The sequence below is a fragment of the Phragmites australis genome, chromosome 3 (assembly GCF_958298935.1).
Source record: "Phragmites australis chromosome 3, lpPhrAust1.1, whole genome shotgun sequence".
Lineage (NCBI taxonomy): Eukaryota > Viridiplantae > Streptophyta > Magnoliopsida > Poales > Poaceae > Phragmites > Phragmites australis.
In genome coordinates, this window is record NC_084923.1 from 47,777,934 (window position 1) to 47,802,985 (window position 25,052).

The window sequence follows — 25,052 nt, forward strand, 5'->3', positions numbered from 1 at the left end:
TATCAGGTTTGTATTAATATAGCACACCTCCTAAATTTCAAACGCTTGAAATAAAATGCTTGGTCAGACAAGTGACGGTTTTCGATGGGGGGGGGGGGGGGGTTGATTGGTGGACTTTTTTGTCGTCGCGCTTAGAAGAGGTTACGAGAGGGAGGGAGGCCCAGCGAAGGAGGCAGGCACGGGGGGCGGAGCGGTGAGGCGCCGATGGTTGGGGCAGCAAAGGATGGTCGATAAACCAGTACCAGGATGGAGAAGGCGAGGATGCTAAGTTAGCGTGGCAAGGAGCCTAGATCCTTTCTTAATCTTTGTCATCAACGATCCTGATATCATCTATTTGTGTTCCTTCCATAGTTCCCAGCTGACAAGAATGATAAGGATCATGAGTGTCTTCAGCCAGTAGCGGACTTAGCTCAAAATATAGGTAGCGCGGAGTCATCCTCTCCGCTATGAATCAGTGTTATTGAACGTGATAAACACGATGTATAGAGGTTACTGTGGACGTCTCACCGACGGAAAAGTAGAGCGACCATCCTATCTCGTCCTCGCCTATGCCTTCAGCGGCATGCGCGGGTTGAAGCAACCTCCGTCCACCAGTTAGAGACAGAGCTATATTGATGCCATTGTGTTTGAGTAGATAGGTCCCTGGAAAGCCATGCATGTGCCAAGTCGCAGACCTCTATCAAGTATCGACTGTTGGAAAATAAAGCAAATTTCGGTTTAATTTAATCCATAAATAATTTATGAGTAGAAACTGATAAACTGATATGATCATATCATCAGAGCATAATCTAGACATGTGTATGAAATCACAACATATGACTAGATCTATTATACTCAAAATTAGGAATCATAGAAAATAAAGTACGAGTAACATTATTTTTACGTTTTGGTCCTGCGTTGTAAAGGTTACTGAAGATGTTGGTTGCACTGTGTTGACGGCACGAACGATCTTGCTGATGACGCGTCGAGTTTGTTGACGATGACAGCGGCCAGCGCCCAAGCGACTAGGAAGATGAGCTATATGGAAGAACTTGAGCAGTCGCGCGGAGCGCTTCCAAAAAACCTTATTCACCCTCTCCCTGTGCAAGATCTCAAGAGTGAGAGATTTAGATACCTGCTTTCACGTTCGTCGGTGCACGCTGATTCTGGGATAGAATAGACTACAACAGCAGCACAACCGAGAGAGAAAGAGACAAAACACTAACTCTTATATACACTCACGTAATGAGAGCGTTCTCAATTTTAGAGCAACTCTCAATTAGCAGTCTATATCGTACATGTTTCTAATGAGGTAGGGGTCCTTGTATATATATAGGGAGAAAACCTTCCATATCTACCTTCATTAGCAATATAGTACTAATAGAGGGTGTTCCTCAACATGTGCCACCTCTCCACAATATGGGCCTTTGAGATTTATTAGGAATTATTACATGAGTTGGCCCCAATAATTCTAACAATCCCCCACCAGATCTCAAAGTCCCATAAAGAATTGCTAGTTTCTCACTATTGTTTGATATATCAGTATTTCAGTGGAGACTGTTAAGTTGAACATCCACCTAGAACATCAAGCTACACTCATTCACAACTTGAACAATGGACTATGCCTTGAATTGCAAGTTTTGTGCAAACAAGTTTTACTTAAAATTATAATTGATACTTGGATGCCAGTAGGCTACCCCGCGGGTGGAGAATATAAGTCCTACTCCATGGTTTCTTCATGAGTTTACTAGAGATCACCCATATCTCATAGACTGCGATCAACAGTCAAACTCATATAGGTCTGTTATTTCAAGAATGCCGTGTAGGTCAGCATCTTCACTACTTAAAGCCAATAGAACACATTAAGGCAATAGCCAACTTGTTTTAGAGATCTCTGAGAGTATTGCATCTTCACTCGAGTGGGTCAAACAACAAAAGTACTCTCCTCCAGTTAGACTAATAGCTTGCTCTTCCCAGGTCCTAATTCATGGGATCTCCGATCACATAGGTTGGGTTACCACTATGGTATAACTCATATAAGTCTCATATCCATCTCCTTCGATGCATTATCTATCACACTCTGCGATAGTCCCTTTGTAAAGGGATCTGCTAAGTTCTTAGCTGTTTAGATATAATCCAAGGTTATCACTCAGGAGTTTTTCAATTTCCTGATAGACTTCAATCGTCTCTTTATGTGCCTTGAGGACTTGTCATTATCCTTACAACTGTTTACTTTGATAATAAACATCTGATTATCACAGTTCATAAGGATAGCTGGTACCGGTTTCTCAACCACAGGTAAGTCCATCAACAACTTACGTAGTCATTCTGCCTCAACAGTGGCTGTGTCTAATGTAGTGAGTTTTGCTTCCATAGTTGACCTCGTCAAGATGGTCTGTTTGCAAGACCTCCATGACATAGCAGCACCACCTAGAGTGAATACATATCCACTTATGACGTAAATCTCATCAGCATCAAATATCCAGTTTGAATCACTATAATCCTCCAGTACCGATATGTACCCGGAATAGTGAGGACCATAACTCATAGTAACAAGAAAATAATGCATGACTCACTCAAGCGCACACCAATATTCATCACCCGGGTTAGAAGTAAAGCATCTCAATTTGCTCACAACAAATTAGATGTCAGGCCTTGTAGCACCAGCTGGTTACATGAGTGATCCAATAATCTGAGAATATCTCAGTTGGTTCCTGCCACTTTTTATTATTATTTTGAAGTATCACATTAGGATTATAAGGTGTTGGAGAAAGCTTGTTGTCCTGGTAGCCAAAGCGGCTCAAGACCTTCTCAACATAATGAGATTGTGTAAGAGTAATCTCATTCTCTCCTTTGATTAACTTGATGTTTAAGATTACATCAGTCTCACCCAGATCTTTCATATCAAAGCTTTGAGATAAGAAAGAGTTGACCTCATTAACCACGTCAAGGTTTGTCCCAAATATCAGTATGTCATCAACATACAAGCACAATATAACTCTCTCACTCCCACCATGGCGATAGTACACACATTTACCTGCCTCATTGATCGAAAAGCCTGCAGATGTTAAAGTTATATCAAACTTCTCATGCCATTGTTTAGGAGCTTGTTTAAGGCTATATAAGGACTTCATCAACTTACACACCATGCCTTCTTGACCTTTTACTACAAACCCATCAGGTTGTTCTATATAAATTTTCTTGTCCAACTCTTCATTAAGAAAAGTTGTCTTAACGTCCATCTGATGAATAATGAGACTATGTGAGGCATCCAAGGAAAGTAGCAATCATAGAGTAGTCAATCTTGCAACAGGTGAATAAGTGTAAAGAAGTCATCACCTTCCTTTTGGGTATAACCTTTGGCCACAAGTCGAGCCTTATACTTTTCAATAGTACCGTTGGGCCTAAGCTTCTTCTTGAACACCCACTTGCAACCCACAGGTTTACAACCATATGTTTCTCACAGAATAAGTCAAAATCACTAGAGAAATACTCTCCACCACGATCCGATGTAATTCTTTGATCTTTCTCTCTAGTTAATTCTCAACTTCTACCTTATAGATTTTAAAATGATCTAGAGCCTCATCTTTCATTTTCAACAAATAAACATAGCAATATCTAATCGCATCATTAATTAAAGTCATGAAATATCTTTTTTCACCCTTCATCAACACACCATTCATTTCACATAGATTTGAATGAATGAGTTCTAGAGGTGTCAAATTTCTCTCATCGGCTGCCTTGTGGGGCTTACGAGGTTGTTTTGATTACACATAACTATAGCACTTAGAATCTTTGACCATGGAAAAATTTGGAATTAAACTCATATTGGAAAGTCGAGTTATAGAACCAAAATTCAAATGACATAACCACGAATACCAAACACTAGCATCATCATTAACATTGCCACAAATATAGTTCACAGTCTTATTACTGAAATCAGAAAGGGAAAAATGGAACAGGCCTCCACACTCATAGCCTTTACCAAGAAATTATCCATGCTTTGACACTACTACTTTATTGGACTCTAACATCACCTTAAATCCGTCTCTACAAAGAAGGGAGCTGTTAACTAGATTCTTGTTCATTGTAGGGATATGCTGCACGTTCCTCAGCAGCACGATCTTTCCCGAAGTAAACTTTAGATCTACCATGACAACACTACGAACAAAAGCATGCGACTCATTCCCACATTAGAACAGAAGAATCATAGATTATTTGATAAGAAGAGAACATCGAGATATCAGCAAACACATGAACATTGGCCCCTGTATCAATCCACCAATTAGTAGACTGAAATACTGAAAACACTGAAGGTAAATTTTCATACCATGCAGCTCAATTTTTCAGCTTCGCCAATGGTCACCACATTAGCAGTCTTTAAGTTCTGCTTTTGTGGAGCATTTCTTCCGTTACGGTTTGGACAACCCTTGGCGAAATGTCTAATCTCACCGCACACAAAGCAATACAACTTTGTTGTGTTCTTCTTCTTTTTGAAGGTGGTAGTTTTGTTTGACTTATTATATTTACCTTTGTTCTTGTTGTGGAAGGACTTTTGTACTATATTGACGCTAGTTTGTCCCTCGCCTCCTTTTAGACTCACATACTTAGCTCGAGCTTTCTTCTCAATATTAAGAGACGCGATCAAACTCTTAACAGTAATATCTTGTCTCTTGTGCTTTAGAACAGTGGCAAAGTTTCTCCACGAATGAGGTAACTTGACAACGATGCCTTTAGCCACAAAGTTATCGGGTACATTGATCTTGAGGTGTTCGAGTTCCTTCATGATGCACTGAACCTCATGAGCATGCTCGACTACAGAGCGATTTTCAACCATCTTGTAGTCATGATACTCCTCCAGATATACAGTTCACTTCCTGCATCTGATGCACTACATTTAGTATTCAGTGTATCCCACAGTTCCTTCGTGCTTTGTATGTGCATGTACATATCACAAATACGGTCACCAAGAGCGCTAAGAATGCATCCTATAAAGAGTATATTAGTATCCGTAAACGTCTTTTCCTGCTCAGCAGTAAGAATTCCTTCTACCTTACCATTAGCCACCTAGTAGACATTCATAGTCGTCAGCCACAGAGCGATATTGATTTGCCATCTCTTAAACTGCATACCAGAAAACTTATCTAGCCTCAGTGCATTGATAAAACCAGCCATTGATAAACCTAAGTGCCTACAATAGGTTTTTGGATTATTGAAAAATAAGGCACATTTAGGTTTAATTTAATCCATAAATACTTCATGAGCAGAAACTGATAAATTGATATGATCATATCATCAGAGCATAATTTAGACATGTGTATAAAAGAACAACATATGACTAGATCTACAATACTCAAAAATAGGAATCACGGGAAATAAAGTACGAGTAATATTACTTTTACATACTGGTCCTACGTTGTGGAGGTTATTGGAGATGTTGGTTACACTGCGTTGACGGCACGATCGATCCTGCTGATGACACGCCAAGATTGTTGATGATGACAGCGGGCAGCGTCCAAGCGACTATAAAGACGAGCCGTGGTGAAAAACTTGAGCAGTCGCGTGGAGCGCTTGCAAAAAACCTTATTCGCTATCTCCTGTGTAAGATCTCAAGAGTGAGGATTTTAGAGACATACTCTCCCGTTCGCCGGTGTATGCCAACGCCAGGATGGAATAGACTATAGTAGCAGCACAACTGAGAGAGAAAGAAATAAAACCCTAACTTTTATATAGACTTATTTAATGAGAGTGTTCCCAATTTTAAGGTTACTCTCAATTAGCAGTCTATATTGTACGTATTCCAATGAGGTAGGGTCCTTGCATACGTATAGGGAGAAAATCCTTATATCTACCTCTATTAGCAATATAATACTAATAGATGGTAGATCTCAATATGAATCATCTCTCCATAATATAAGGTTTTAAAATTTATTAAAAATTATTATATGGACTGATCCAATAATTCTAACATCGATAGTGCGCAAAGTATTCTGATTGACTTACAATGGCTTCAGGTATCAGTGGTAACAGAATAAAGAAAAGTTTACCTTCAGTGCGAGTGAACGCCGTCTCAGCATGATTATTTAGCATTAACGTGATACGAACAAGATGAATTGGTCAGTAAAGGTGATCTAAATTATGACGTTTTTTTTAAACGAAGGAATAACATTATTCCGGCCTCTGCATAGCGAATCTATATTATGACGTAAAAGTTCAAACAAATGGATGCAATATCTTAGATGAAAAGATTACAATAACAACTGATTATTTTGTCTATTGGCCGATGCCAAATATACTCAATCAAATCCTTTTTCGTCCTCTTTCAGTTGGATATGTGTTGGGCGATCATGGATATCAGCATTTCCAGTAGCACGTCATTGAAGCACGTGTTACTGTTACTGACTTGTTGCACTTCAGGTGGAAGAGCAATATACGTCTCCGGGCTATCATTCAAGTCAATAGAATACTTAACCATCTTTCCCTCATCTTTAATTATCATGTTAGGGAGAATAACACAAGCTTGCATGATTCTTCCTGTAGTCTTCCGGCTCCACAATCATGCTGGTCGACGCACGATGTTGAAGCGAGATTGCAGCACCCAAAAACACGCTCCACATCTTACCTTGCCGCTTCTTGTTGCCTTGTGAACAACTTGTGCTTCTCTGGTTGAGGAGCCTTGATACTCTTCACGAAGGCTGCCCATTCTGAATAAATTTCATCGGCAAGATTGTATCTTGTGTCATACTGCCTCCCGTTTAAAGATGGTAACGGGGCCTATCTTTGTCGGTGAATGCTTCTCTATTCCTGTCCCTATTTAATTATCAGGGTATTTTATGGAAATCGGGTCACCAGTAAGAATGTAAAATTAAATTATAGTTAATTATTTTTATTAATAATGTATCAATAGTATAAATAAGTATTTTTTTTATACATACGAGAGTAATCTTTACTACTTAAAAAATACGTAGTGATTCCCATACCAAACAGGACGTCCTGCCCTCCCTCCCCTCTATTCCTGACAGGTGGTCCCTCCTTCCCCCCGCACAACTGTGCCGCCATCCTGCCCTCGCACAACCACCCTCCTCGCACGCCACCTGCTTCGGGACAGTTCCGCCAGCCACGTCGCCAACCCCCTCACCCCCTCAATCGTAAACTACCGCCACCTCAAATCGCCCCCACCACCACCTCCTTTGAATCCTACCAGTTCGACTTCAGCATCAACGCCTCCCGCTCCTCATCTAGCTCCCACCCGCTCCGCGACCAGAGGCCAAGCGTTGCGACCAACCCCTCCCCGAGGCCAGCCACCACCACGGCATGGATGCACCAGCCTGCTAGTGCCAATCCGTCATGGACCCACCAACCGTCCCCTGTGGTCGCTGCAGCAGTGTCGCCCGGATACAGGCCAACCTCCATGGTTGGCGATATCTTCGGTCAGAGTTGGTCCTCCTCCGGGCTCAGCATCCCATAGGCCAACAATCCTAGCCTCTTCAGTGACCTCCACAGCTCCGGCTCCTCGCGCGCGCAATCCACAATGCCGCTCAGATCCGTTGCGACGCAAGCCTCCAAGCCGGCCGGTGCTAATCCCAATGCCAGCGCCAGCAGCTCTCCCTTCTCGATGGGCGGCATGGCGAGCTCACTCTTGAGAACAACGGGGGCATCGATGGGCTCCGATGGGTACGGCGTTGGTGGCCGACCAATGAAGCCTACGGGCATGGCATCGGCCACCTCTCAGCTGATGGGGCAGAAGAAGGACATGTCGGGCTCGATAGATCCCTTCGCTCCGAAAAAACTGAAAGGGAAGGAGGGGGGAGAAGAGACCGGCGTTGATGTAGGGCATGGCCTTGGCCGCGGTTTAGGGCTGTTATGGTGCCGATCTGAGTCGGCTTCGGCCAAGATCGAGGTGTCACCCTATATCCGTGAGTTGTCGATCTCGCTCCCTTTCTCTCATACGCGAATGGATTTGGGGCAAACCTTCCATGGTGTGATTACTTCGTGTGTTGATTTTTTGAGTAGCTGCAATGCAAGGTAAGATTTTCATGAGTAGCTGTAATGTAAGGGAAGATATAGGTCTTAATTATTCGGTGAATGGTAATATTAATTTAAATGTTTCATTGTTACATATTAGGGTTGCAGGCCTTAATGATCTATCGGTTCCGGTAATGGATGCTGTCATGAGACATTTCCTCGACGCTTCCTGGGCTGTTAGTATTTGAACTAATAATTTAATTTGACTTGCTATTTTCTGAATACTAGGTTGATGTTACATCTGGACATGACAAACATCTTTCGCCGCACATCTATGACATGTTTTGTGCCTCACATTTATCCTACAACATCAACCAATGCCGTATAGTAAGTTGCATTATACAACTTTTGATATTCCATCGTATCAATGTTTCTTATAAAATGACTATGATTCACCAATATGTCTAGATAGGGTCTATGTAGAGTTGTTATGTTTGGGATTTAAAAACGAAGACAACTGTTATCATCGATCCAAGCAGAATGTGCCATGGCACTGATATTATTGAAAAACTCATAGTGCGAACATAGAAGTTATCGAGACCATTAAAAATACATTGGAGAAAAGGAAATGCTTGTTTTCCACTGAAATCCAGCTCCTGGATGGCAGCCAACCTGTGAAGGACGATGATGAAGTCTTGGGATGTGAATGGTTGGACTTAATTTCTACAACTTCGGGTGAGCTTTTGGCTTTTGACTCATCGATGGATGACCATCACAAAGGAGTGCAGCTGACAGTAAATAATATAGAATCATGTGGATATTTGCTATCAAAACTTACAAGAGATGGTGACATCCCAAACAGAAAACATCATAGTGCATCTGGTCAAACTTACTATCAAGAACTCGTGATAGGAGAAGATCAGACAGAAAATGCTCAAATATTTCAGGATGGTCAACAAACAATCTTAAGTGAAGAAATACAAGATAATATTTATGAAGCAAATGGCTGTATTCCATTAGGTTACAAGGTACTTGAACGCTATAACTTGATTCCACCAATGTTATTTGCTGTTAAAATGTTGCCCACGCTTCCTTAGGACTCGCTTCCTCCATAGATTCCTATAACTTGACATGTTACAACTATATCCATATATTCCTATAACTTGACTCGCTTCCTCCATAGATTTGCTGATGGTGTTTACTGCTCCAACCTTGTTCATGTCAAGGATGTCTGAACAAGCACATACATGAGGAAATTGTTCTCTCCACTTAGAAGCAGATAGAGTTCCGTAATCCACTAGCATTTGCTCCAAAATTGATCTGTATGTCTGGCATTTGTCAGGAAACTAGGGTAGGTGTTCTGTTGGAAATTCAGATGTACTTCTGTTAGCCATTACCTCCGAATTATGTGATGCTTAAATTCTTTAATGGATTGCAGGAAGATCCTAACAATACTCCCGCTTCAGCTCGTCACAAGAGAGGATGCAATTGTAAGAAGTCTAGCTGTCTCAAGAAATATTGTGAATGCTATCAGGTACTTCAGTTGCGATGATATTATCTGAAATTGTACATGTTCTTCGTAATGAATACATATCTTTCATACCGTGCTCGCATTGCATATTTGAACTAGCATTAAAGATCACAAGTACTACTGGTTGACATCTCTTAGCCCTGGACGAAAAGGGCCAATGGTGACTTGATGAGCCCCTGAACGAAAAAAAGACATGCTGATAGTAATCGGATAGAAGTACCTCTGGTTATTTTTCTTGCATGCTGAACTAAATTTGAACACTAATTTGAGATGTAATTTCAAGTTGTTACATATTCAGCTTGCTTTTGTAACATATTTATATGAGATGTTTTCTATTTTCGTACTATTGGTACGTGACTGATGGTAATGTTAGTTGATTGATGCAAAACACATTATTTAGGGTTGTGACTATGAGAAACTGAGTGACACTATTTCTCCTCACGTTTTCTTTGAATTGTTTAGGGTTGTGACTATGAGAAACTAAGTAACACTTGGTACTGCAATATGAAGTCGATGGCGATACATGTTATCTCGTGAAATTTTTGGTTGCTGTTGCAACGCACAGGTAATTAACTAGTTAATATAAAATGGGTTAAATATTGTATGTTAGACAAAAAAGAGTAATTTATTATTTCTCCTATGTAATATAATGTTTATATATTTATATTAAAAAAATATGTATATGTGTGATATCAAAGATATAACGGGGAGCGGGGACATGAAACAACATCCCATCCCATTCCTATATAAGTTCGTGGGGATCAAAAATTTTCATACTAATCCTCTAATAGAGGAATTTCCCGTGAATTACTGGAAAACGGAGCCCCAATGCCATCCCTACTCACGTTGATAGAAAACTGAACTCAAGGAGCTTCACCCTTTATCATCTCAATGAACAGAGGGGACCCTGGTCTTATATATATATATATTCTTCGAACCGAGCTTTCCTATGTAGCTTAATACGATGGATATTGCATTTGTTAGTACTAACATAGGTTTACTTGTTAGTCTCAGATGTAGAGTTATTATATCCGTTCATACAAACTACCAAATATATTTAAATGATCATTGCATCCGTATATATATAGAGTCATTACATCTGCTCCTACAGATAATCAAACACTCTTCTTTTCAGAATCATTATATTCGCTCAGTCTACTTCTACTTATTCCAGATATATGCTGCAATTCTGCTAAAATTCATACGGACAGCTAAACACATTACCTCAAGTAAATGATGCAAATATGTAAACAGTAAATACCGTATATCCTATTCAATTTGAAAGCTATGATTGATCCTATTTCATCAGTAGAGAGTTAATTAGTAGAAAATTCCAATACAATTAAAAAAATATCACGAAATAACTCTTTCTTACTAACGACAATCAAAGATGGAAAGAAAATCACGAACAAGTGGTACACGTAGAATATCTCGTAGATGTACACGTAGGCAGCGTGCCGCACAGTCGCAGTCCGTGTCCAGCTTTCACCAAGATGCGACGAAAATCGACTCGTTGCTCTGCTCGCCACGCCCCTGGTCCGCGCCTCGCTCCAAGTCTCCAACTGGATCCCTCACCACGCATCGCATTCACAACCCACACCTTAGTGGGCCCCGCGGCCACGACCCACGTGGATGTCACGAGCTCCTCCCCGAGACCCTCATCCATGCCAGCCTCGCCACTGACCCATGGGCCCCGCACGCCACCGGACCCCAGCCGTCATACAGAGGACACCTCACGGCCGGCCCTTCACGGCAAAGCCGCCGCTCGCTAACCAGCCCAGACGACCAGAGTAATTACGGAACACGACGCCAACGCTCATCTCGTCCTCTCCCATCGCGTCTCGTCTCTTACGCGAGGGGAGGCTCTAGAAATAATCGGACGCCTCCCTCCTCCTCCTCCCCGCACGCGCGCGATCGGCATCAGCATCACGGTGAGATCGGGTTGGCGGGTCGCTCGATCGGAGGAGAAAAGAGCAGGCAGGAGGTTAGTTGTTCGCATCGGAGGCGATGGGGGCGCTGTCGCGGCCGGAGGAGGTGTTGGCGCTGGTGAAGCTGCGGGTGGCGGCGGGGCAGATCAAGCGCCAGATCCCACCGGAGGAGCACTGGGCCTTCGCCTACTCCATGCTCCAGAAGGTCTCCCGCAGCTTCGCCCTCGTCATCCAGCAGCTCGGCCCCGAACTACGCAATGCCGTCAGTAACCTCCTCCTCCTCTCACCCAAATTCGTTTTGAACAACTCCAATCTCAAGCTCTTAGGGATCTGACGCGGGCCCATATGATTTGGTCGCTCTTTTTTTCCCTTCGTGTTGGTGTTTGAGTGTGAGGTTTCGAGGAGTTGCTGACGGCCGTTGTTGCGATCGTGCAGGTGTGCATCTTCTACCTCGTGCTCCGCGCCCTGGACACCGTTGGTTAGGAATCGCTCTACCTTACGCCAATATTTGTATTTAGTTCAAGTGGTGATGTTTTTGGAATATTTCGACTTGAGGGTCTGATTGCTGCTGTGGTTTGCCAATTTTAATGATCTCCGTTCTAATACATAGCAATGAACTTGTGTTTAATGGAACTGCAGAGGACGACACTAGCATCCCAGCCGAGGTGAAGGTGCCCATCCTCCAGGAATTCTACCGGCACATTTACAACCGCGACTGGCACTACTCGTGTACGGGATCTCTCCTCAGGATATGCGACTATCGTGCTATGTATGGCCCTTGTTGTTTTCTTAAAAGTGATGCTGACTGGTATGGTGTTGCTGGCCTTGCAGGCGGAACAAATCACTACAAAGTGTTGATGGATAAATTTCACCATGTGTCCACGGCTTTCCTGGAGCTTGGTCAAGGGTAATTTCTGCTCTGACTTGTTGCCTACCTCAAACTTTTGCTAATCCGTACTTTGACAATTTGACAACTTGAGGCTGCGTATAGATTGATGTGTTGTCAACGTCGTAGGGGCATGTCGATTGTTCTATCAGCACTTATAAAAAAGAAACTGAGTTTTCTATGTATGAGTGGTGCCTAACTTTGAAAGCATCATCCCGTGATCAGGTTGTAAGGATGAAACAAAGTGTTGATAATTACACAAGCAGACAACTTGTATGGTAGTTTCCTTTAACAAACAAGTACGCAGTTTCCTAAATTAAATGCATTGCATAGTGATGTATTGTCCAATACTAATGCTATATCTGATAGTTACCATTTTATAACTATGTTTGTTAACATTGCCATAGTAAAACTAATGCGGCTGCAGCTGAAGTTTTTGTTTCCACCATTTATCCCCCCCCCCCTCTGATATATGTTGTTAATCCAGTGCAAGTCAATTCATTTGAACCTTGTGGTGAATTAGTATCTTTTGTTTTCCAGTTATCAGAAGGCAATTGAAGAAATTACTAGGCGAATGGGAGCAGGAATGGCAAAGTTTATATGCAAGGAGGTCAGCTAATATATGTCCATCAAAATATAAGCCTAACCACAGTACTAACATAAATAAGTTGTATAATTACTTTATGCTAATAAAATGTTGGTATGGTGTGTAGTACTATCTATGCTGCCTCACTGTATCACTTTATAGGATTCGATGCTTAATAGGAGCACGTGAATCTTATGACTGAAAATAATGGAAGTATGCCTCATGTCTAGGCAGGAGCTTGTTTAACTGAACATGAATACAAATGGTTTACTGGCATTCGCTTGATGACCATAGGACCACAGGTTATGCCAGCACACGGTTGTGCCACGTTTCTCTGGCTAACATGCAACTCTAGTGTTGGCGCAAGAATATGTCTTGCACGAGCAAGTGCGGCGAGAGTACACTCACAGGAGTGTGCTTAAGCTTGGAGAAGTAGAGAGGGAGGAACATCAGATATGTGATAGTAAAAAAGGATTGGTCCTTTGGTCTAATGGTCAAGGGTTTGTATTTATAGTGTCATACAGGGTGTAAATGTACAAATATACCTTTACAGAAATAGCGATACAAACCATCGCTATTCCGCAAGGACTTAAGACCGGTCGAATCACTCGGCATGGGTCTAGGTAGGATGTATTTTACCCCTAACCAGAAGATATTATCTACCATGTTAATACAGCAGTGCAAGTAGCCCTAGGGACGTGGCGTCTAGTCGGTCGTCTATTGCGGTGCCGCACTGTCTAAGGTGTCAGTCTGGCCTCCACTTGCACTTGGGATGTTAGGACGGCTCCCACATGCATCACATTGAATGCCTGTCACTTCCTTGCCAGAGGAGGACAGCCGGTGGGCCCTCTCTGATTGATCTTTCTCCAAAATCAGATGGCCCCTCCCTCCGGGTTCCGAGGGAGCCTACCCAGGCTCCGGGAGACTGGGGCTTCGGGGGCGTTGAGAGCTTCAGGAGGCAATGTCTCCGAGGGCGTCAAGGTCTCCGGGAGGCAGGGGCTCCGGGTGTCGGGGGCGTCGAGAGACTGGGGTTTCCAGGAGGCTATGTCTCCGAGGGTGTTGAGGGTCCCTAGAGACGAACCCCCCCCCCCCCCCCCCGGTCTTGGGGATAGCTTTCGGAGGGACCCATAGCCTCCAAAAGCCGGGCTTTCTCCCGTGGAGTTGAAGCCCAAGGGTTCAAACGGAGCTCCTCGTGGTGATCTTTTAGTGATATCTATGGGTTGGGGTATTTCCTCCCAACATCCAGTTTTGGGCTGTCATATCAATGTGTTGTCATTTTGGCCACTTCTTTGTATGAAATATATTTTCAGGCTTTGTGGTTTCCAAACATTTCGTTATCACGCCAATTGTGATGTGCATTAATCCACGAAATGACTTGGTGCCACAATAAAACTTTTTCCATGATAGCTTGTGGCCATCAGAGAACCTGAAACATGATTATCTGGATTTGGACTTCATAATTAAAAATTATCTGCTATAATACTTTCACGATATATGGTCATCTGTTCACGAAAGTGGTTTGATATGTTTTACCTGCATTGGAAAAAAAAACTGGGAAGAAACTGATATTTTTTTGGCAAGAATCGTTGATAGTGTAACTTTTTGGGAAAAAGAAAAAAAAGAAGGAATCATGTACTGGTTTTATACCTAGAATTTGTATATATGTTTTAACTCAATGCTGATTTAGAATTGCTCTGAACTAACGGGGAATATCTTTCTTTTTGTAGGTTGAAACTGCTGATGACTACGATGAATATTGTCACTACGTAGCAGGACTAGTCGGCTATGGACTTTCCAGGCTCTTTCATGCTGCTGGGACAGAAGATCTAGCTCCAGATTCACAGTCGAATTCAATGGGTCTATTTTTGCAGGTGTGTTAAAAATCAACTCTTTATTTTCACCCTCATGATATCAATATTTTTAGAGTGAATTGCACAAAACTACAAGTATTGTGTCATTTGTAACAAAAAAACTACAAGTATTGTGCATAGTAACACAGAACTACAAGTATTGTGCGCTAATTTCATATAAAACTCGATTTTAATTGGATTCACCCACAAAATAGTCTTATATATTTATCCAAAAATTCTAGAACTTTTTGTACATATTTCATAATCCATGTGCAACCTATTTTAATTGGATTTATCAAAACAAAAACGGATAAAATTTAAACTAAAATTCTCTAAAAAAGACTACTTTTATAACTCCTAACAATTGTTAGGGCCTCAAATAAAATTCTAAAAATCTGGAAAAATTTACTAATATTCTTATTATATGATGGATTAATTTTTAAAATTATTTTCAGTCCTATGGGTGAAATTACCCATCATATAAAAAGAATATTAGTAAATTTTTCCTGATTTTTGGGATTTTATTCGAGGCCCTAACAATTGTTAGGAGTTATAGAAGTATTCTTTTTTTAGAGAATTTTAGTTTAAATTCTACACAGTTTTTTTGGGTGAATCCAATTAAAATGGGTTGCACATGGATTATGGAACACGTACAAAAAGTTCTAGGATTTTTGGATAAATATATAATACCATTTTTTAAGGTGAATCCAATTAAAATTGGGTTTTGTATGAAATTGGTGCACAATACTTGTAGTTCTATGTTACTATGCACAATACTTGTAGTTTTGTGCAATTCACTTATATTTTTATGTTGTTTGCCTTGCTAACAAGTATCTGAACTCAAATTGCAGAAAACTAATATAATTAGGGATTACTTGGAGGACATAAATGAGATACCAAAGTCCCGTATGTTCTGGCCTAGAGAGATATGGAGTAAATATGCTGATAAACTTGAGGTACACAACACATTCACTTTTGTTTATTCCTACTGATTAGCTTCACGTATGTTCTAAATGACTAAATGACCACACATCCAGGGATTTCTCATGATGTGAGCTATTTGTTCAACCTTTCTTGGGTGCTCATGATCGCTTTTTTGTAGATAGTAACTCAAATATTTGATCCAACAACCAATAATCAAATGTATCCTACCTCAGTCAAGCTTATTATTCAGCTTGAACTATTTTCCCTCTATAATAATACATGTTTATCTATGAAACCAGGATTTTAAATATGAGGAAAATTCAGAAAAGGCAGTACAGTGCTTGAACGATATGGTAACTAACGCACTGGTTCATGCTGAAGACTGCCTTCAGTACATGTCAGATTTGAAGGATCGTGCTATTTTCCGGTTTTGCGCAATACCCCAGGTACATTGCACATCTTGTCAAATGTCTCATGATACATTATAATTTAACATGCATGTTAGACTTTACTGTCTGTTGAGGACCTATACTTGTGCTGCATTTATAAATCTGAACACTGTTATTTAGCAGTTTAACTCGTTTTGCACATAGACCCCCTTTCTAAATAGAATAATGAGGTGATGTTCCTGTGCCTCTGGAAAATAATGTTAAACTCTGCTGGTATCGGTGGAACTACCTTATAGCTCAGAATAGCTGAAGATCTGAGGCCAAGAAATGGTTCTAACTTGAGATCTGTAAAGTTACCCTCTTCTGTAAGACAAAACAAACCTAGATTGGTTTCTGGTACCCGCTGGGATTTCTGGTAACTGTACACTCCATTCTTTGATTCTTGTAACTGGATTTTCTTAAGGTAGGTATGCCGGTGGTGCGATTTCTATGAACAATTATTGTGTCCTAACATCTCATTGTGCTAGCTTTGCAGTTTAATACTGTTCAATGTAGTCTGAGGGTGTGTGGAGTGAGGTCATAATCTTAGGACTGAGCTATTCCCATTGCACATAGTTATCCTTTGGAACTTTTATACTACCATTTTCCTAGAGACACCCAAAACCTTTGTGTCCTAGACACTGAAAGTAGTTGATGCTCGGAATAATCTTTTATCAGTAAAATAAAGCTCCTTTGATAATGTTTTATTGCTGAGGGATCTGTTAAATGTTAGATTGAATTAATATGCTATTTTGCTTAGTTGCTATATCGTCTTCATTCTTCAACATCTCATTTGTCGGGAAAGCTGAATAGCATTCCTGGTTACTTGACTGTTGGAGGCTATGATTAGTCCTGTCTACTTTGTTCAAGTATTTATCTTATTTTTGCGTGTTATATGATTAGTACTTCAATATATTGTTGAAACAACATATCGGGTAATATTAAGTTGATGTATCCTCTTTCCAGATCATGGCAATTGGAACCTGTGCTCTTTGCTACAATAACATGAATGTCTTTAGAGGAGTTGTGAAGATGAGGCGTGGTAAGATACTTCCATAAGACACATTAGATCTCTGCAAGACTTACCTGTCTTCTCTTCACAGAAAATGTTTGTTTCTTCTCCATTATATCACCTTGTCACACTATGCTTAATGGAATTTATCATGAATTAGTTTTTTAGTGCTTTCTTTTGCACATTACATTTGACAAATGTGTTCCTTGGGATTCCAGTTATGTGAGTAGTGATTGATCATTGATGCAATGCATGTTATGCTTTAGAGGAACGGGAGTAATGTGTGTGTCCATCACAACCTCTCGCCCTTCATTTATAAGAGGCATAAAAGTGCAATTTGACACATACAGGACACCTGTAATACACCAACATATGCAAATGTTTTGGATTAGTTGAGAAAGATGTGCCACTTATATAAGGTGATTTTATGCTTTGCTTCTTTGGCGAATGGATCTGCATTTGACTACAGTTTCCTCTGATCATAATCCGTAATCAAACTAGCATAAGAGGCAAGGTGTAGTTTCTTTATCTAATTATCCCCTTTCTTAACATCATTGGGTTTATTCTTTTACTTCTGTTTTGTCTATTAAATTATCTAACAATTTCTGTTTTGTAGTTATTTTTCTGTTCTTACCTGAGCATGAACTTTAACATCTTTTCCCTCTCTTAGGGCTCACTGCACGAGTAATTGATGAGACAAACTCAATGTCAGACGTCTTTACTGCTTTCTACGAGTTCTCTTCATTGCTAGAGTCAAAGGTACACTATGGAGTACTGATTTTTGTTATAGCAATAATGGAGTCCAGTTGTCTTAATGTAACTACAACACAGACATTTTTAAAGCGTTCCTCTGTTATGCAATGAAATTTAATCGGATGCGAGTGGGTTGACCCAGAACCCACTACGCTCCACTCAATTGGTTGTTCACTTCCCACTCTTCTTGTATACATGGTTGGTAAATCAAAAGAATTAGATTGTCAATTGGTCAACCTGACCTGGCCCACTTGCATCACTGGAAATTTATATCCATCAATGTCATCGCATAAACATTTTGTGGAGTGTAGGCTGCCTTGTATTAATATCTGTTGACTTGTTGGCCATTTAGACTATATGTTTGGTTCTGAACATGGAAATCCTTAATCAGGTTCCTTCGCTCCAAGCAAAACTTAATCTGTATTTTATTATAGTCCCTTTTTTTCAATGGGCCATGTGTTAATGTTGTCCCAATTGATAAGGTTTATTTAGAGTGAACCGACAAGATTTGGCTCCCTTGCATTGCATTTGTGGTGTGTGTGTGTGTGTGTGTGTGTATTGAGAGAGAGTTTATGCATAGGATGCTTGTTATATGTTCCAGATTGACGACAGTGATCCAAATGCTGTGCTAACACGGAAACGTGTGGATTCAATAAAGCAAACTTGCATGCTATCCGGTTTGGTAAAGAGAAGGTATGCTGGATGATTTAGAGTTGCACTTTGCTGTTGGTATTTCGTCATGACCAATTGTCTTGATTTTGTAGGGGATACCATTTGGATAAGTCACAGTACAGCCCTATGCTGGTGAGTAAGCCATAGATTGCAAATTCCTACCAGCATTCTATTGTTCTTACGTTGCTTCTGTGATTTTCGCAGATCATGGTTGTTCTTCTGTTAGTGGCTATTGTTCTTGGATTACTGTATGCCAAGTGATTCCCTCTAGGTGGTCTGTTGCCCCTTCGTGGAGACTGGAGAGCGTCCATGTCAATCCGGTATGGTAAATTGCTTCAACAGTTCGGCCTTTATGTTTTGTACTCTAGTCAGGAGGCCCTGACCTGATGCCCGACTCCATATTGAATTTCTTGTTCTCTGGGTTCAGTTCATTGTCTCCAAGGGACAGCAAACTTCGGAAGTACTGATTGCATGCTGCTGCTGCGATGAAGCCATGCCAATCTCAATTCTTTTGTTCTTTTTGTTTTCTCGCCTGATGTATCATTTGGGGCTGTTTGATATGAGATGGAAGTTGTGTCTCCTTTTGGTTGCAAAGACTGGTGTGGGAAATTATTGTGTCTGCGAGAACAATTGTCATGTTGACTGTTGATGCCTGTCTGCATAGAACTTTGTTATTTTGCAGCCTGCCATTGGAGAATAGTTCTTTTTCAAAAAGAATAATTAGTATCTTGTATTCTGCAGTATTGCTTTTGCAGCACAAGCCAACAAAAACCACTGTTAACTATAAACGCCGATTCTCCGGTGAACTATACGGAACCAAAACACTATGCCGATTATATAAACCGTACAAGCAATCTCTCTGAAAAAACATGTAGCAGTCTAACGCTTGAACTAAACAAGCAGAAAAAAAAACTCGTTATCGTCCATCGATCGCAAAAACAATGATAACATTCCCACCACCCAATAATGCACAGCATCCAAAACAAGGAACAGTGAGTGGCAAAAGAACAAGATAATTACCCCACCCGAGCACAGCGCTCGGCAAGAAAAAAGGCCCAGCACAGGGTAATAGACGCAGCAATATGCCGTTAACCAACCATAAATAAGGTAAAAACAGGGCCTTCTCCAGCAACATACGAACCACCGTAGGGTGACTACAAACTCGATATCTGCTTCAGTCAAGTCAATAGAATACGGTCATTTCATCTCAATTCTCACGATGACTGGGAGTCAGTATTTAGTCCCAGGAACTAGTTGCGCCTTGGCCACCACCGTATCCACCACCTCCGTAACCTCCACCACCATACCCACCACCACCACCACCTCCTCCCCTGAAGTCTCGGTCTCGGCGGAAGTCGCGGCCACCAAATCGAGCACCACCTGATCGGCGGTTTCTACCACCCCCACCTCCATACGAAGAACGGGCACCATAGCGCTCAAGCCATTGAGGGACCTCCTGGTTAGCTTCCTGCATTAGTTCACACAGTGGCCTTGCCAGTGATATGTTGCCCTCGTTGAAAAAGGCAGTTGCCAAACCAGATTTCCCCGCTCGGCCTGTCCTCCCAATACGATGAACATAGTCATCTATATCATTTGGGAGGTCAAAATTGATGACATGGGCGACATGTGGTATGTCAAGTCCACGGGCAGCCACATCAGTTGCAACGAGTATGGGAGTTGCTCCGCTCTTAAATGACCTCAGTGCATACTCTCTTTCCTGAACAAGACATGGACAAAGAAAAAAAAAATGTCATGATCAAACACAGTATATCAGTTGCAACTTGCAAGCATATTCAGAAAATTTAGTCAGCAATTGTATTCGGATCTAAGTATGATCTCTTGTTTCTCGTTGACATGTTTTCCCACTCATTTTTTACTCAAGTGCATGTTCTAGACCCAATTAGGGAATGCATGGAAAACACAGACATAATAAAAATGCCTACATATAATGACGTAATGTCAAAAGCTTCAAACTGTATCTACAATTCAACCAGGTAAGCCACAGCTCTTCTGTACCTGTTGTGTCCGGTCACCATGAATACTTGTCGCAGGGAACCCATTTTTATACAGCCAATCCTCCAGAGCATCAGCTCCCCTCTTTGTCTCCACAAAAACCAATGTGAGAGATTGCTGCAAACACGATAACACAAGTTGATACAACAATGTTCCTAACATGTATGACATTGTAAACAGAAATATAATATCTATAAACTTGACCTTGACTAGCCTAGTGAAAGAGTCCATCAACTGATGACACAAATAAAGCAAAAAAAGATCCAAAACTCTGTGCATTACCTTCCCATGAGAACCACTAGCTTTTTGTGCATGAAGAAGGTCCATGAGGTAACTTCTTTTGTCTGCTTCAAGGACAAACTCTACCCTCTGGGCAATCAAATCAGTACTTGAACCAACTCTTCCAACAGCAAGGAAAATGTAGTCTGCAAGAAAATCTGAAGCTAGTCGCTGTGGAAAAAATATATAAATTTTCATTAGCGCATGCAGCAGGCCTAACCAACAAGCAGTCAAATAAACACTTTTCTTTCATTTCATGAAGGCAACAAATTAATTGCAAATTGATTCTCACAACATCAAATCTAGATACCACGACTGAAAATCCATGTATTACTATTCAGTATTCACCTTTCAATACATCAATAAACACATATACTACCAAAAAGTTCTTTATGACCAAGTCATACAGTATAACAGAAACATGCAGACATGGATACATTTTTTGCACGTAAGGTTTCTGAAAGATAAAAATCTGCATCAACACAGTTTGTAGGATCGAAGTCTGAAAAACAAATTTGTGGTTGATGTTTAATTAAAATTAAGTTATCTAATTTGCAACCGCAACAATGAACATGATACAACATCTTAGGATAATGCTAATTTTAATGGGAAGCAAATGCTGCTGACATTGCATAGGTACATCCAAGTGCCCACTGCCTCAGCAGCTCAGCCAAATTGCTAGACATCCAAAAAACAGTAAAGATGCTGAATGCAGAAAAACATCAAATTTGAAATATATTTTTAAAGCTGGAAGTCACAATAGTTGACATACATACCTGAATCTCTTTTGGAAAAGTAGCACTAAACAACATTGTCTGCCTCACACCACGAGGTGGCATGTCCATCTGCTCAACAATTTTACGTATCTGTGGTTCGAACCCCATATCGAGCATTCGATCAGCTTCATCAAGAGCTAAGTACTTTATCATTTGTAGTGATACTCTAGCCCTCTCTAGCAGATCCATCAAACGACCAGGAGTTGCCACAAGGATTTCAACACCTCTTTCCAATTCCCTCAACTACCACAACAGATAAAATACAAGTTTAATATCTATGTATGCCACTTTGCAAAAATTGTGATGCAAGGCATACACTATGGGCAACATCATCGAGGTACTTCCTAAAAATATAGAGCAAGCAACCGTGTTTGAATAAATTTAGTAATTTACCGACAGTATCAATTCTGGCTAACTAAATTAAGCATATTTCTTGTATACCGCTGCAGATAAAAGGACATAGGTAAACATTAGGAATTTTGTTCCCATCATCTGTGCTACTTATTGGAGAACTTGGATGGATACAGAGCTACTTATAAAGGATCAACTCATCCACATAAGGCCATATTTATGTTTACTACAGCAAGACTAACACATGAGAATCCTCTCAGAAACTGATGCTAAAAATATTGAGTTTTAGAATGGTTCTACCACCATAAAATGGAAAGCTACCATTCACTATCAACTCTTCCATGATAAGTAATTTGACATCCTCCCTATTCGAAAAAAAGAAAAAACAAACAAAAAAGTCACTAATAAGGATCACTAGTTGATTTGCTATGTCAGCATAACGAATTAGCGTGTATTTAGATACCAAATAATGAAGACCAGATTTGCTATGTTAGCATAACCAATTAGCGTGTATTTAGATACTAAATAATGAAGAACAATCATAAGAAGGTAGAGTAAGCAGAACATTCACAAATTTCCATCATATTAGACAAGGTTATAAGATGTGTAGAGAAAACTTGACATGCAAATATGCAATCAACACAGCAAGCACAGCAACATATGCAATAAACTAAAAGACCCACAATGTAATCAGCATAGTGAATAAAAATCATAATGCAGAGAGAAACATAAACCTGTTGATGTATTGGTGCTCCACCATATGCAACAACCACCTTAACACCAGTCTGGTATGAGAACTTCTTTGCTTCTTCATGAATCTAGGGCATCAAAAAGTATTAGAGGAAATCACACCAAAATGTGCAAGGACAAAAAAAAAAAAAAAAAAAATGAAGACATACTTGCACAGAAAGCTCACGAGTAGGGGATAATATCAGTGCAACAGGATATGCAGTCCTTGAACCTCTTGGCCTCTGCGGTGGCCTTGAGTTCAAGATACCACTGATGATCGGGAAACAAAAGGCTGCGGTCTTCCCAGACCCTGTCTGAGCACAGGCCATGAGATCCCGCCCCGCAATGGCGATTGGAATGGCATGTCGTTGCACTGGTGTTGGTTTCACGTACTTACACCTCCGTATGTTCTCATTCAGTGCATCACCCAAATCAATCTCTGCAAATGTGTTGACAGGTGGAGGGACATCATGGCCACTTGTCTCCACAGGGATATCCTCATATGCATCAAAGTTGATGCCTGTGCTCTCCTGACTCTCAAAATCAACATCTGCAGCCTCGCTATCAGCAAAAGGGTTTGGTTCACGGTCTCTGCGGTCCCAGCCAGGGCGGGTGTTCCAACCGCCATCCCCACCGCGGCCACCGCCACCACCCTTGCGCGGACCACCTACAGCACTGCCACCACCACCACCAATAGGGCCAGCCCAACGAGAGCCACCTCCAACAGCAGCTGCGTACCCAGAAGGATGCACAGCAGCTGATCGTACGTCAGCTGGTCCTGGAGCTGGAGCAGGCACCGAAGATGGGGCCTGGTTCTCAGATGGAGGACCAGCTGAGCGGCCACGGAGGTGAGGAGGAACGTACGAGCTGAGGGTAGGGCGCGAGTTCTGGTGAGCAGCAACGGGGGCAGCAGCAGTAACAGTCGCGGGCGCCGATTCCTCGGCGTTCGCAACTGAATCAGCCCATGAGGATCGCATAATTTTGCAAAGAGGCCTTTGATGAAGGTGCTACTGCTGATCGTTAAGGCCTAGAAATATCAAGGTTAGGATGAAATATCAGTACAGAAACAGAATGCAGAACGCAAAAAATACTTGAGCATCGAAGCACATACAACTGTAACAGAATGAGCAACTTTCTTTTTACTGAGAACAACAAAATCACATAATCTACCAATATAAACAAAAGTTCCGAAAGACACAACCATAATTCAGTTCTTACACATACATTTTTTTTTCCAATCACCACAATGTGCACTAAAAACGAATATGATTGAATTAATTAATGGGTGGACCTAACATCGGGCATGAGACTCAGTCGAATCCCCAAATTTATGAATCATCGCCCCACCAGGCAGCAAGCAAATCCGGGACAAACCGGATCGATTGCAGTATCCATCCCAGGAAAAAAAACATTTGGATTTGCGGGCTCGCATCAAACAAAAAAAAATACCGCGGAACAAAACGCACAATCCATAAAGCAAGGTAGGGCATCCTTACCGACAACGGGAGAAACCAATCCAAGTCCGGGCGGATCTCCACTCCACGCCAGCGACGACGATGACGACGAGAGAGCCTGGATCTGGACGGATGCGTGCTCTGCGCGGAGGGCGGTGGAGAGAGCCTACAGAAGCTGGCCGTGGGCTCGGATGCGCGATGCGAGAAGCAGTCGGATTGGCGGTTGATAGTGTTAGATGCGCGCGTGCGTGCTGCGAGAAACCCTAGAGAAGCCGAAGCGGAGGAGGGAGCGGCGAGAGGAGGAAGAGGACAACCGAAGCAACAAAGGCAGATGCCTAAAGGAGCAGGGTGCAACCAGGGGAGGGTAGGGGAAAATATCTATCTGCCCTTTTCCGACCTGGCCTGCCCGCAACGCGGTCTCCCTCCCCCGAATTTTCTATGGTTATAGATTATCTAGCTGAATTTTCGTGTACGTCGACAAATAAAACAAATCAAACTCGTGTCAACCAATTGACTGACCAAACAAAAAAGTTAGTAGCAGTAGCTCATGGACCCGGATCATCTGTCTTAATTGTAATTAATGCAGAAAATCACTATGTAAATAGTATAATGAGTCAACAGCTACAGTATCCTGCATTAATCAATCGCTATTATTGTAGCAACAGTGATATAGTTTGCTGTAGAGGCGTGCTTTACTGTTCACTGGTACTGTAGCACATGATTTGAGCTCTCCATTTTTTATGGGACAGTGCCCGTTTACCTTAATGCAGAGAACTGTAGCCTCTCTGCATTGGCCTCAGTCCGTAGCTCATCATGCAGTAGATTATATTTGTGGTTCGTGTCAAAATAGAGGTGCGAATGGTTTGCTGTATTGGAGCCTGTATATACACGAGAAATTTATATTCACTCATGTATTCTTATATAGAATTATGTTTG

At 41.4% G+C, this 25,052-nt stretch overlaps 2 protein-coding genes across 2 annotated transcripts; one reads left to right on the forward strand and one right to left on the reverse strand.

The window, feature by feature from the left end:
* Positions 1-11,275: 11,275 nt before the first annotated feature.
* Positions 11,276-19,203, forward strand: LOC133913577 (squalene synthase 1-like). The gene is made up of 14 exons (XM_062356757.1): positions 11,276-11,665; positions 11,839-11,881; positions 12,043-12,132; positions 12,235-12,310; positions 12,830-12,899; positions 14,603-14,746; positions 15,577-15,681; positions 15,949-16,095; positions 17,044-17,119; positions 17,760-17,848; positions 18,444-18,535; positions 18,607-18,646; positions 18,719-18,834; positions 18,942-19,203. The coding sequence occupies exons 1-13, from the start codon at positions 11,483-11,485 to the stop codon at positions 18,773-18,775; spliced, it is 1,212 nt and encodes a 403-aa protein (XP_062212741.1). The 5' UTR covers positions 11,276-11,482; the 3' UTR covers positions 18,776-18,834; positions 18,942-19,203.
* A 233-nt stretch (positions 19,204-19,436) lies between these two features.
* On the reverse strand, positions 19,437-24,521 carry LOC133913576 (DEAD-box ATP-dependent RNA helicase 37). The gene is made up of 7 exons (XM_062356756.1): positions 24,159-24,521; positions 22,833-23,689; positions 22,668-22,751; positions 21,583-21,825; positions 20,810-20,977; positions 20,531-20,644; positions 19,437-20,231 (listed from the first exon to the last, which is right to left on the reverse strand). Exons 2-7 carry the CDS (start codon positions 23,637-23,639, stop codon positions 19,752-19,754), a joined length of 1,896 nt encoding a protein of 631 aa, XP_062212740.1. The 5' UTR covers positions 23,640-23,689; positions 24,159-24,521; the 3' UTR covers positions 19,437-19,751.
* Between the last annotated feature and the right edge of the window lie 531 nt (positions 24,522-25,052).

Coding starts and splice junctions, on each gene's coding strand:
- LOC133913576 (XM_062356756.1), bottom strand. CDS start 23,639: ATGCGATCCTCATGGGCTGATTCAGTTGCGAACGCCGAGGAATCGGCG. Junction 22,752..22,832: donor CTCGTGAGCTTTCTGTGCAA/GTATGTCTTCAT, acceptor TTGATGCCCTAG/ATTCATGAAGAAGCAAAGAA. Junction 20,978..21,582: donor CTTTTCCAAAAGAGATTCAG/GTATGTATGTCA, acceptor TTTTTTCCACAG/CGACTAGCTTCAGATTTTCT.
- LOC133913577 (XM_062356757.1), top strand. CDS start 11,483: ATGGGGGCGCTGTCGCGGCCGGAGGAGGTGTTGGCGCTGGTGAAGCTG. Junction 12,311..12,829: donor TTCCTGGAGCTTGGTCAAGG/GTAATTTCTGCT, acceptor TTTGTTTTCCAG/TTATCAGAAGGCAATTGAAG. Junction 18,536..18,606: donor TCCGGTTTGGTAAAGAGAAG/GTATGCTGGATG, acceptor TTGATTTTGTAG/GGGATACCATTTGGATAAGT.